Below are 13,922 nucleotides of genomic sequence, written 5' to 3' on the forward strand. Positions count from 1 at the left end.
TCTCCCTCTGTAGAATGGAGTGGCTCACAAGGAGCAGTAGAGAAAACAGTGCCTTTTGACAATGTAGCGTTCACCAATCGGGATGTGTGAAGTTTTTTTTTTTTTTTTTTTAAACTTCACTTCAGGCTGTTTTTAAGGGTCAGAAAAACAAATGGTAGCCCAGCTTTTTTTTACTTAAAAAAGTAAACTAGACCCGTTAAAAATCACCTCAAGTCCGTTATTGGGTAGGCTAACTGTGTCACATGTGTGGACAATTAATCTCAATCAGGTAAACCTCAAAACCAAAGGATCTCATTAGAATATATTAGGCTGCTTTGTTATCTACGTTTGCTAACATAGCCTACTACTAGTTGGCTTCAAGACAGTAGTATTATGGCTCAGTCAGATGTCAAACAATTATAGGCCCAGGAGTTCACCATCATTCGACTGACAGAAGTTCATCAAGACATGAGCATGAAGTTGGCACAAATTCTGCGATTGGGCATCAGGGAATGTTATGCAGTAGATTTCAGTCTACAGCAGCAAAAAAAAGAGTTTGAAACATGGAAGGTATTGAAAACAGAAAGACTATGGTCTAATCCAAAAGGGGTGTTGTAGTTTAATTTGTGTAAATATTGACCTGCAGTCAAGTTTGACAGTTTATTTCTGCAGTGGGCTAAAACCCCTCCCCTGTAGGCAAAAGAACTGACTCATGGAGTATGGAAAATTGTTTATTAGCACAAACACTTAAGATATACCAGATGACAAATGATTTTATGTCAATGATATCAAAAATACGCAAGAAGCCCTACATTAGAAGCATGAGCAGTGCGTGTTGAGTTGTAAAGTGCAGTTTTCTTATGTGTGTTTTATCTGAACATTTTGTCTAGTAAAGTGTGTGTTGGCATATGTGTAGTGTGTGCATGGCGATGTATGCGTGTTAAAATGTATGCCTGGGAGTGAGTGAGTGTGTGTAGTGATGTAAAATGAGAATGGTACGTCGGGAGTGAGTAGTGTGTGTAGTAGTGGTGCGTGTTAAAATGAGTAGTCGTGGTCACGTCTGCGGGGAGTGAGTAGTGTGTGTGTAGTGATGTATGCGTGTTAAAATGAGTAGTCGTGGTCTCGTCTGCGGGGAGTGAGTAGTGTGTGTGTAGTGATGTATGCGCAGTTAAAATGTGTTAAAATGAGTAGTCGGTGGTCGCGGCCTGCGGGAATGTATGCGTGTTTAAATTTGTCTGCGGGGAGTGAGTAGTGTGTGTGTAGTGATGTATGCGTGTTAAAATGAGTAGTCGTGGTCACGTCTGCGGGGAGTGAGTAGTGTGTGTGTAGTGATGTATGCGTGTTAAAATGAGTAGTCGTGGTCACGTCTGCGGGGAGTGAGTAGTGTGTGTGTAGTGATGTATGCGTGTTAAAATGAGTAGTCGTGGTCGCGTCTACGGGGAGCGCGGTAGGATCTCTCTGTTCCACCTCCTCCCCGCCAGCACGCAGTGGGCGAGGGAGTACCCGCAGACCTGCAGAGAGAGAGAGAGATTATTTTATGTGAAGTTAAAAAAAAAAAAAAATATTTTACAGAATTTAACATCAGCGTAAGGCATTTGGATTTCTTTGTTGACACAAACGTTTTTAAAAGACGTGTTAAGCTGAACTAGTGTCAACATTAGCGTCAAGATGGGCTACAGGTGACTTCACTCCAGAAGGTCAGGTGTGTTTCTAGCATCACCCTCGTCGTGTCGAGTACCTGCGGGGATAGGGTAGCCTGAGGGCGGAGTAGAGCTCAGGGGTGCTGGGGGTCGTGACCTCTTGGTGACCTGGTGACCCCGGGCTCTGGTCTGAGGCCGTGGAGGAGGGGGTGGCTGGGCAGAGCGAGTCTGGGGAGTTGGGCAGCGGATCGTCCGCAAGATAGATCTCTGGAGGACGGCACGCGCGCGCACACAATCACACATTAGGAAAACCAGGAGTGCATTGTGAACAATATATGTAATATATATAGTAATACTAACGATTGGGCATCACTGTATATGTAAGGAAAACAAGTACTGGTCTACTCTAAATGCTAGAAATTAATTTATCACATGCATAATCCTGTTGTCCAGGAATGCATTGTGAACAATATATGTAATATATAGTGATACTGACGATTGGGCATCACTGTATATGTAAGGGATAATGTATAGTCAGTACATAGTCAGTATAGTCAGCCAGTCATTATTGGGAAAATAAGTCCCGACAGGGCGAACAGGTCTTGTTCCGCCCTGAAGGGACTTATTTTCCCAATAATGACCGGCGTTCTATACATTATCCCGCTTATTACACGGCTACTTACCAAAACTAAATAATAATCTCCCCACAATATGACTTTAGCCTACATAGCCTAGCCTATTTGTTACCGTTCATCGTGGCATTTTCTGAGAAACAAATAGTTTGGAACAACACACGCTGAACTTGAATCAAACATTCTTTAGAACACAGCTGATCAACCGTCTGCTTTCACTTTTGAATGAAGTTCCAGTCCTTGCGTAGTGATATGAAAGACCTGAATTTGAAGCACAAACTCCGTTGCCATTGACAGCGGTCATTATTTTTTTCAGAGGTCCTTTCCCCAAGAAATAATGACCGCTAGAACTTTGGGAAATCCGATTCAAGTCAATGGAGCGTTCTACTTGCCTTGTGAAGAGCCGTGTAATAAGTATATATAGTGAATGTGGGGGTTGAGTGGTATGTTTGCTACAGCGGTATATTAGACGCCACAGTATACGTTAATATAATAGTATGGACCATCATTACTGACTGTGGTGCGATGGTACAGTAGGGTACACATTATAGTAATGATAATATAGTGTGGACTCACTGATGGCAGGGCTGACCCTCCTGCTGTGGTGCGCGGAGAGCTTCACAGGGGGAGAGTTGAACAGGTACTGCTGCCACACCAGAGACGCCTTCTGCTGCTCAAACTGGCACCTCTGTCACACACACACACACCTTTGAATTCACAAAGCCTACGAGTACGGTCTTGCTGTGACAGTGTACAGTCATCGGCTTTCCTGACCTCATGGCCCAATCGGATGGCAGCGTCTGTAAAGGCCTGCCTCTCCCTCTCGAAGCTCCGCCTCTGTCTGTCAAGCTCCACCCTCTGGTCCTGAAGCCGCTCCCACTCCTCCAGGTAATAGGAGTCTATGAGGGGGGCGGGGAGAGCCGGGGTCACGCTGTCCTGAGGAGGAAGAGGAGGAGGAGAGATGAAGAGGAGGAGGAGGAGGAATGAAGAGGAGGAATATTACCAAATGATATACAATACAACATAATCAATCAGAGCAATTACAGTAGGGTGGGTGGGTGTGTGTGTGGGCCACCTGCAGAAGTTGGTGGTGCAAACGTGTGCTTGTGTATATAAATGTGTGTTAATGTAAATGTGTGTGTGAGCGCGCGTGTGTAAATGTGTGTTAATGTAAACGTGTGTGCACGCGTGTTTTAATGTAAACATGTACGTGTTTTTGTAAATGTGTTAATATCAATGTGTGTGTGTCCGCATGTGTAAATGTGTGTTAATGTAAACGTGTGTCTGCACGCATGAGTGAATGTGTTTTAATGTAAAAGTGTGTGTGCGCGTGTGTGTAAATGTGTGTTACAGCTCCTACACATAGTTGCTTCAGTCAACGCAGGCCAGTGGGTGTTCCCGACGGTAGCTATGCAAATGACTTGAAGTATAACCGTAATTTGATTGGTTGGTGCCGTCCGTTGATTGGCTTGATTGGCCGGTGCCGTCTGTCGGTGCAGCAACAGCTTAACTTCTCAACGCGAGCGACGGGAGAAACGTGACGCAACAGACCCACAATTCAGTTCGGCAACGGATGACGTGAGCCCATGTAAAGTGAATGGGATGCGTCTCCAGCACTGCAACGCACGCAGCTGTGTGTAGGAGCCGTTAATCTAACCGTGTGTGTGCACACATCTGTAAATGTGTGTTTTTGTAAATGTGTGTTAATGTAACCATGTGTGTGCATGCATGTGTAAATGTGTGTCAATGTAAACATGTTTGTGTAAATGTATGTTAATGTAAATGTGTATTAATGTAAATGTCTACGTGTTTTTGTAAATGTGTGTTAATGTAAATGTGTGTGTGCCTGCGTCTGTAAAAGTGTGTTAATGTAAATATGTGCATGTGTAAAAGTGTGTTAATGTAAATGTGTAACTGCCACCTGCAGTAGCTGCTGCTGTAGTCTGACTAGCTGCTGGCTCTCCTCTAGTTCCCTCTCCAGCTGAACTATCTGCTTCTCCTGGTCTGTGGCCCCTGCACAACCACCTAGAGAGAGAACTCACACTTTTATTGAAACAATATCAGATGTTTAACCACTACACAATAAAGACACTGACATTGTTAAAAACACCTACAAGTCCCCCCCACCCCCCATACTGCAAGAAGGCTCTCAATGTAACCAACCTGTAAAAAGCATATTCAGACTTGATTCTCCCCCTCCACCCCCCCTAAAAAACTCCACAAGATTGGTTAAAACTCGCCCGCCATCTTGTACTTTCTATGACATCCAAATTGCCATTTTTGCTGCACCCAACAAGAAATTGACAACACACACTTCCATTTTCCTTTTGGCCTTGCACACAGCACCTCCAATGAAAAATTGAAAAGAAAACACAACTCCTACCTTCGCTACCCAAGCACTCAGCTCAAAGGGCTCCCCCAGTCTTTCACAGAAAAGAAAGGTCCTCAACCGTCTCATCCAACCCACAAAAGGGACACTCCCTCCCAATTGCCGGAATCAGGCGTGTCACATGTCTGTTTGTAGCTATAGCCCCACGAACAAGCCTCCATTGTAGATCGGCCGTACGTTTCTGGATTGGAGGCTAGTAAAAATACCTCCAAGTAGATATAAATCCTGCCCCAAACACTTCTGGCCACCTCCACGCCCTAGCACCACTCAGTGCAGCCTGGCAATGCACCTTCATGTACACCAAGTACAAACGTTTTCCTGTCGAGCTCTTGAAAGGGCCTGACATCCAACCCCCCATGGGAGGCTACACCACCCCCCTCATCGATACCAGAGACTTTCTACTGAGGAGACACAGCACTCAAAAAATCATCCATAGAAATGCATGGGGTTAGTTTGTAACGCCAATATGGCCATTGTCTACACATATCCCACCCCTTCCTCGGCAAAACGTCGACATGTGAATACATTGAGCCAATCATCTGGTCTGATGTGAATACATCGAGCCAATTATGTGGTGTGTTGTGCAGACATCGTGCCAATCATGTGTTGTGAACTCACCGCTGGAGCAAGGTTGGTGTCGTGAAGCCTTGCTTCTATTTCTGCCGCATAGGATGCCCGATGAGTGCCCAAAAACCGTTGCAATACGGCCGCCGAGTGGAGGGACTTGCCTAAAAGGACTTTGGCGATACTGCACCTCCCAACCTGCTGGTGACTGTACCTGCAGGGCCTCCCTGCACACCACCGGCAATGCCATAGTTAGTTCCTCCAGCATCCTCACCAGGATTCTCAGGGACCGAATACCAGTGTCACGCTGCAGCGAGACTGCTGCTCTCCAGCCGCACCCACCCCGTAGATGGGCCAGAACTGTGAGCCCAGCCCTCACTAGGCCACTCTTCACAATCTCTGCAGACAAGACCTTTGTCCTCAGAAAAGGATTGTGGCACAAAGGTTCCTCCATGAACCATCCCCCCACTTGTGACGCAATCCGCTCTTTCTTCAGAGTCTGCCATGCTCTTAAAACTGATGCGTAAAACAGAGACAGCCCATTCAGGTCCAAAATGAAAAGCTGATGGTCAAAACCCATTGGCGTTGCCTTTCTCAGAAGACAACAGGCAACTGCTGCCCAGGCCAGATCTGTCCCATGATGCAACTTCTAAGCAGTCAGCAGCCGGAAAGCGCAAATCCGGCTTCGTATGTCCACAAGCCCTTGACCCCCTTCAGGTTTGCTTGACCAATTAGAAAGTTTGTAGCACATCTGTCCCTGAGCACATTAAAATTTGCACACTTAAGAGCATTGTACAGAAGTTTCTTGTCTGCTGTAACAAAATGCTCATCTTGCATCCCCTTGAAGGAGAGCAGTCTCTCTGTAGGATCCGGTATTGGGCAGTTGGGAGTGATATACAAATCAGGAAACCGGGCATCAACTGGACCGCCCTCAAGCCAACGATCAACACAGTTTACAAGGCTTTGTGCAAAACTTTCCTTTAGATTTTTCAGTATATCTCTCACCACCCTTTCAGACCTACAGCCCAACATAGATGTAAGCTCAGGAACAGAGAGCCAACGTCCAGCAGTAAAATGAAGCAGGTGTCCAAGTTTCGTTATTTTTGCTTGGCTAAAACATGGATACAATGCTTTCAGACATCACCCCTGCTTTTGACAAAAAGGATTTGAAAACAACGGTTCATGTATGTCTCCAGGCTTGAAGTGCCTCCAGGCTTGTAACACTGAAGTGTAAAAGTCACTAGTATGAACACAGTCAAAACATGAGAGCGAGAGAGCGAGAATAAGTCCTCATGCCCCAATCACAGCTGACCAATCAAGCGCCTCTGCTGTTCAACAGTGGGCAGCAGGTCATAAATAAACAACGTGCCATGACCCGTGACCTCACCTTTCACATAAAGTCATAAATAAAGAGGCAGAGAGGTCCTCATGTTGACCTTTGACCCGAGAGTGTTTTGACCTCATAAACTCATGTAGCCTGGAAATCCAGACCCGGAAATCTAGAATAATGAAAATGCCCCAACTCGAGGGGCGCCACCAAGCATGCATTTGAAAATATCACTGAATGCAATTGGATAACACTACGACCAATGTTTACTGACTGATTCCGTACTTCGAAGTAATTGGATAACACTACTAGCAACGTTTACTGACTGATTCCAGACTTCGATGATTGGTGCAGCTCGGTTTCATGGGCATAGGTAATGAGCATCATTATTCATTGCCAGAGTAACTCGCTGAGCAAATTCAAATTGTGCTCTTGCAAGAGGATTTGAGTAGAACTCATGATAAGCCATCAATATTCTAGGGAGATGAGAAGTGTAGCCCAACATAACATCAAGTCCCCCCCCCCGCCTCCCCAACAACTCTACCACCACCACTACACACACAAATCTCCATCATCACCTTCTGATGACAAGTCATCCGGCCATATAGTTACTATAGAAACATGATTGTGATGGGATTTTAGTAATCCATTGCAACATGGAGTCATTCAAAGGGAAACTTTGATTGCATGGTACATAAGCACATGGTCTCTTTCTCTCTCACACACACACACACACACCTACTCTCTTACCTTGCGCATGAATCTCTTTAAGCACCTTCTGGACCCTGACCCATTCTTTGACCACACCCCCAGTCACATGATCACCCAGCACCACCTCTGATTGGACCAGCCTCTGACTGTCTGGCTCCACCTGCTTGTCACTCAAGAGGACATGGAGGGTCTGGAACAGAGCACCAGGAGTTCAGTTTTATTCAGACAGACAGACAGACAGAGACAGACAGACAGAACCTCTTCCATGTCTGTTCTGAGCGTGTACAGTAACGTGGTGATGGTACCTGTTCCATGTCTGTTCTGAGCGTGTGCAGAAGTGTGGTGATGGCGTGCCGAAGCTTCATGGCTTCCCTAAGCTCGGCCTCCCTTCTCTCCAGGATCAAACGCAGCGCCTCCTCCTCCCTTCTGTGCTCGCACACACACACACACACACACACACACACACACACACACACACACAGATATTAGAAAGCTAGACACCGCATTGTCTGTTGAGTTCTATTAGGTGCCATATGAATGTGATCACATTGCTGGGGGCAAACACCTTACTGTCTACAGGCAACACTTGCCGGCAATCAGAGACACCTGTCTGATATCCAATCAGAGACACCTTTTTCTCTGTTGGCCTCCAGTGTTTGTTGCCCCCACCAAGATGGCAGTGCTATTTACATACCTTCTGGAGCCCAATGCGGTATCTAGCTTTTGAATATCTAAGCACAAAACGATACAAAAGTTCCCAAGCCATCACAACCTCCGGCCACTGAGTAAGACTCTCTGGGATCTATCGTCACAACCCCTCTCTACAGGTGAAAGGTGAAAGGTCATACCTTCCTTCAGAGCGTGTGCCCCTGGGAGCGTGGTCTTTCTTGGCTAGAGACTTGGGCAGGGCATTGAGCATCTCCATGGCTACGGGGGGGAAGAGAGAAGTTAAAGAGGAGGGAATGACATCCTGTTAGGAGTCCCTATGTGTGTCTGGGTGTCTGACCGGGTCCCTCGTCTTTGTCTGTGAGGAGTTTCTCCTTCAGTCTGTGTGTGTGTGTGTGTGTGTGTGTGTGTGTGTGTGTGTGAATATATATATTATGTCTAACCAAGTCCCTTGTCTTTGTCTGTGAGGTGTGTGTGTGTGTGTGTGTATGTATATGTCTAACCGGGTCCCTCGTCTTTGTATGTGAGGAGTTTCTCCTTCACTCTCCCTGTGTGTGTGTGTGTGAATATTATGTCTAACCAGGTCCCTTGTCTTTGTCTGTGAGAAGTCTGTGTGTGTGTGTGTGTACACATGTGTCTAACCGGGTCCCTTGTCTTTGTGTTTGTCTGTGAGGAGCCTCTCCTTCAGCCTGTTGTTCTGCAACTCTCTGCGCCTCAGCTCTGCCACCTGCTGGCCACACCGAGACTGCAGTCGCCCACACTGATGGAGAGAGGACAGAACAGCGTGTAAACACACACTTTACGAATGCGCGCACACACACTCACAAACGCACGCACGCACAAACACACACACACACACACACCCACACCCGTCTTGTCCACCAAATCAAAAGAGTTTTTAAGGCATGGTAAAATGTATCAGAAGTTGGGCCCCGTTTCCCAGTTCAGTTTTTGTTGTCTGTTTGTGTGTACATCTATGTGTAGCCCTCTCAAACGTTCCCCTGATAATGTCAGAGGAATTAATTTCCTGATGCCACTCTGGTTTTATATATGTCCTCCTGTTTGTGAGTGATGCACCTTCTCCCTCTCCCTCTTCAGCGCATCCTGGAGTCGGGCCACATGCTGGTCCCTCTCAACAAGCTGCTCCTGTCAATCACACACACACATACACACAATACTATAGACACAAACATACTTCTCAACAAGCTGCTCCTGTCAATCACACACACACACACACACAACAGTATAGACACAAACATACTTCTCAACAAGCTGCTCCTGTCAATCACACACACACACACGATACTATAGACACAAACATACTTCTCAACAAGCTGCTCCTGTTGCAGAAGAGGCAAACAATCACACACACACACACAGACACACAACACTATAGACACAAACATACTTCTCAACAAGCTGCTCCTGTCAATCACACACACACAACACTATAGACACAAACATACTTCTCAACAAGCTGCTCTTGTTGCAGAAGAGGCAAACAAAAACAGACATACACACACAATACTATAGACACAAACACACTTTTTTAAAATATATGTATATTACTTTTTCTGCTGTAAGTGCATGTTGTGTGTGATGTCTGTATGCTACTGAGACCTTGAATTTCCCCTTGGGAATCAATAAAGTAAGTATGTATGTATGTATGTATGTATGTATGTATGTATCTGCTAACACGCAACAGAAAAAAAATATGAAGACATATTCACTAATACACAAAATTATGCCAAAACAGATTCCATTTCATGTGATATTTCTTGAGAAATATATTGACACCGTTTCCCAGAGATGGATCAAACCTAGTGCTCAACTAAAGGCTCTGCTTCAGTCAGTTTCCAAGACGTGGATCTCACACACGTACCCTGAGCGAGGCCGTGCGGTCTCTGTGAGAGGACATGAGGGCGCTCTGGGACGCCTCGTTGACCGGAGGGCTGGTCTGGGGACACACACTGGCCAGCTCTGGGAAACACAGCTGCTTTATTTATTTCATAATGATGATTATTTTATTATATTATTTGTCTGTTATTATCTGTTTACCTTAAATCTGACTTAATTGCATATCCACGCAGACTTGAGGTTTGTATAGGCTTATGCTTATTGTTATAATGTAATGGGATGTTTATTGAGTTCACTGTGAGTTGCTTTGGACAAGAATGTCTACTAACTACAGACATAAACATATTTATTCCCAGCTGTAAAAACAAAATCACTACGACCTGCCTCTCTAAAATATCCTCACTGCCGTCCAGTTGGTTATAGGCAGCAGGACATATTCAACACACAGGTTGCGCTCACACACACACACATGTATTATTTACCTGAAGCATCCTGTGGCACTCTGCGTGTCAGAGGTAGTCTGCGCACCTGTCTGTGAGCCATCTGCACCAATCAGAATACAGGATCTATGTGATATCATCAAAGGACCACACACTTGCCTCACTTTGTGCCCTTTATTGCCATTTTGACCTTTAAAAAGTCAACTTATAATTTCAGGACAACCTTTAGTATTTTAAATGATTCTTTGTTAGGAGACTTAATGCACGCTATTTTGATAGCCCTTGAAACTCCTGGGGTGAGAAAAAAAAAAAGTGTCTTGGACTATTCACAAGAAATAAATGAAAATAAATAAATGAAAACCTCCCTTTCCACCATGTAACTCCTATTCCAGCTCACGCGAGGGGGGTCAGTTTCTGTTGCTGACTATGAAATGCAGACAAAATCATGGGCTGTGTCTCAAACCACCTACTTGCACACTTCAAATACTTAGTTTAAGTATATAGTGCAGATATTGGGACAATACTAACCATCGAAAAGTGGGCACAATGCAAGTAAGTGGTCAGTGCACTGTACTGACGGAAGTATGCGGTCTGGACACTCACCTTGTATGTCAGCGTTGAGCTCCTCGTCTTCAAGCTTCAAACTGAACGCAAAGCCACCTGCTCAGATTTGTGTGGAAATGCTGATGCGGGTTCATCCAAGTGCAACTACGCTGTTCTACCACTGATTCATGCACACAGGTGTCAATCATGAGTGTACCTCCATCAATCAATCAGCTAATCAATTAATCAGACAGTTAACAATTTAGTCATTCTGTGTGCTTTTTCCCCTGCTGTCCCACTCCAAATAAGACACAGGTGTATCATAGCCATGTTAATTAATCATCACTACCCCTTTAATCTTCTGTTTACCGGATACGTGATCTCCCCTACTCAGAAGCAGGTATCAGCCAATCAACATCTCTGCATTGTTAGTTGGCTCTTAAAACAGATGAGTTGAGTCCCTGGAATGTTATACGGTTCAATAAGGTTTCTCTGTATGTGATGACAGCGTAAATGTTGGCCTGATGTTGGAAGCAAGACTCATTCTTCAATTCTGATTTGTTTGTTTTGTCGGACCTGTTCAGACATGCTTAACTCGATGGCTCAGATTTGAAAGTGAGACTGTAGCCTATTTATTTGAGAGGGGGGGGCGTGAAGGAAATCAGATTATAGTCATGTCAGCCTGGTGATGTGTACTCCGAGCAGGCCTATAAGGTTCATCTGCATATTCTCATATTGTGCAATAGCAGATTGTTTACAAGATGTATTGATCCTAATAGAATTTAATGAGATCAGACAGTGCTCGGTTGAGACACACAACCTTTTTTTTCTGAGTGCTAGGGCTACAACACATTGGCTCTGCTCTGTGCACCAGTTGTATGCACTGGACCAAAACACCTGAGCTGCAGTGTTCCTTGGAGATCCAAATAAAGCCAACTCTTGGCCAAGAAAGTGAGGTGCCCCAGTCCTCTCCTCGCATTGCCCTAAAGACCCTCATCTGTCTGCAGAGCCACCCTCCGCAGTTATAGACCAGTTTAGATTCACCCTGGGCAGTTTTAGACAAATTCAGAACTGCCCTGGGCAGTTTTAGACCAGTTTAGATTCACCCTGGGCAGTTTTAGATCAGTTCAGATTCACAATGGGCTGTTTTTGACCAGTTTAGATTTACCCTGGGCAGTGTGACACCACAGCAGTTTTTCTCTTCAGGGTTCATAAGAGCACATCGCATGACATCCTTGACATAACTTGCCTTTAAAATGGTCTTTCCCCAAATAAATTATCTGTTGACTTTGTTACAGAGCTCAATAATAAAGTAGGCCTAGTCTATGCCATCCTTAACCTAACCCGAGAACTCGTGTAGGCCTAATTACGTGTAGGCTCAACAACCAACCGATCCGATTGAATTTCTGGCATGCCAGATTTTTCCCTCAGCTGCCTTCCAGTGTAAGCACAGAAATCGTGTCTGACTTTAACGTGTAGTAGTGCGAGTCACCAATTACGATTTCCTATGTACCTGCCTGGCTTAAAGCGGTCAAAGAAATGCTGTGCTCTGGAGTGTTGGCATGCTGGCTGCACTGGCTCCCTTCCCTAACCTGTTAAGAGTGAGGATTGAGACTGAATCTGATCAGGCACCGATCCGTACTGCTCACTGGTGCCAAGTGCGTCAGAGTAGAGTTATGTTCAACTAAAGTCCTTTTAGGCAAGTCCCTCCACTCGGCGGCCATGTTGCAATGCTTTTTGGGCACTTATCGGGCGTCTATTTCGGCAGAAATGCGCGTGCGCAAGGCTTCACGACACCAATCTTGCTCCAGCAGCGAGATCACAACACATGATTGGCACGATGTCTTCACATGTCTACGTTTTGCCGCAGAAGGGTCGGGATATGCGTAGACAACTGCCATATTGCCGTTACAAACTAACCCCATGCATTTCTATGGAGGATTGTGCTGTCTCCTCATTAGAAAGTCTCTGGATCAACTACCACCTAAAGAGCACAGCTAGGGCTGTTTCTGAGCTAGGCTAGGCCTACTTCTCGGTAGGCCTACTGGAGTTTGGACTTACCACTAGGGGCTGTTTCTGAGCTAGGCTACTCTCTTCTCTGTAGGCCTACTGGAGTTTTGACTTACCCGTACCACTAGGGGCTGTTTCTGAGCTAGACTACTCTCCTCTCTGCAGGCCTACTGGAGTTTGGACTGACCCGTACCACTAGGGGCTGTTTCTGAGCCATTCTATTCTCTGTAGTGGAGTTTGGACTCCTTAGCACCTCAGCGTACACCACCTCAAGGAACCGGATCTCGAGACGCTAGAAGACGCAAAAGTGTAGGGCCTACTTCCTCAACTGTTGTAGGCTACAAGCTCACTCATTAGGAATTTGAAAATGCAAAGTGTAGGGCCTACTTCCTCAGCTGTTGTAGGCTACAAGCTCAGTCATTAGGAATTTGAAAATGCAAAGTGTAGGGCCTACTTCCGGTTGTAGGCTACAATCTCACTCATTAGGAATTTGCTGGAATTAATTGAACCAGACATTGGAATAAAAACATTGTGTTAGTGCACATAGCTCAGATGAAAAGAATGGTGGAATCTGGAGTAACGGGGTCTTGAACATCAACATCAGCTTTCGATGGTCACCTGTTCCGGTCTCTGCTCTGGTCTACTTTCTGCAGCTCTCTGTACACACACACACACACACACACACACACACACACACACACACACACACACACACACACACACACACACACACACACACACACACACACACACACTACATCCATGGCCAACCTAATGAGAATGTACAATGATGATGTTCTTATTTGTATGCACGGTGTTGTATTATCTGACAAACAAAAACGTCCCATGTCATTTTGAAAGCATCCTCGCTCTACACAGCGTTGTTTCCAGAACCTTCTGCCCAAGTGAGGGCTGCGTCACGTGTCCCTCAGAGATGGCGAAGCCCGGCTTCAGAAAGCCAAAGTCCCACCTGTACCGGCTCTACCTGTGCAGTGCACATACCACGTTCTGAAGCTTTCACTTTCTGAACCCACACTGGAGAGCGCTAATCAGGCAACTTGAAATTTGAAAAGCTCAGAAAGTTAAAGTCCCACCGTGTACCGGCTCTACCTGTGCAGTGCACATACCACGTTCTGAAGCTTTCACTTTCTGAACCCACACTGG

The 13,922-nt window shown here is 45.6% G+C and overlaps 1 protein-coding gene across 3 annotated transcripts; it reads right to left on the reverse strand.

The window, feature by feature from the left end:
* Window positions 1-694: 694 nt before the first annotated feature.
* On the reverse strand, window positions 695-12,479 carry si:ch211-286b5.4 (afadin- and alpha-actinin-binding protein). Of its 3 annotated transcripts, XM_048247993.1 has the most exons (15): window positions 10,809-12,479; window positions 10,248-10,308; window positions 9,791-9,888; window positions 8,986-9,054; window positions 8,551-8,668; window positions 8,091-8,169; window positions 7,548-7,668; window positions 7,282-7,432; window positions 4,173-4,276; window positions 3,026-3,187; window positions 2,828-2,939; window positions 1,718-1,886; window positions 1,409-1,490; window positions 1,022-1,035; window positions 695-926 (listed from the first exon to the last, which is right to left on the reverse strand). In XM_048247993.1, exons 2-15 carry the CDS (start codon window positions 10,306-10,308, stop codon window positions 920-922), a joined length of 1,347 nt encoding a protein of 448 aa, XP_048103950.1. In that variant the 5' UTR covers window positions 10,809-12,479; the 3' UTR covers window positions 695-919. The 3 variants fall into 3 exon arrangements, with proteins under 3 accessions (XP_048103950.1, XP_048103951.1, XP_048103949.1); XM_048247994.1 differs by lacking the exon at window positions 1,022-1,035 and having other exon boundaries at window positions 1,395-1,490; window positions 10,248-10,331; XM_048247992.1 differs by lacking the exon at window positions 1,022-1,035 and having other exon boundaries at window positions 1,395-1,490; window positions 10,809-12,478.
* Window positions 12,480-13,922: the final 1,443 nt, after the last annotated feature.

Source organism: Alosa alosa, chromosome 7 (assembly GCF_017589495.1).
Source record: "Alosa alosa isolate M-15738 ecotype Scorff River chromosome 7, AALO_Geno_1.1, whole genome shotgun sequence".
Taxonomy (NCBI): domain Eukaryota; kingdom Metazoa; phylum Chordata; class Actinopteri; order Clupeiformes; family Clupeidae; genus Alosa; species Alosa alosa.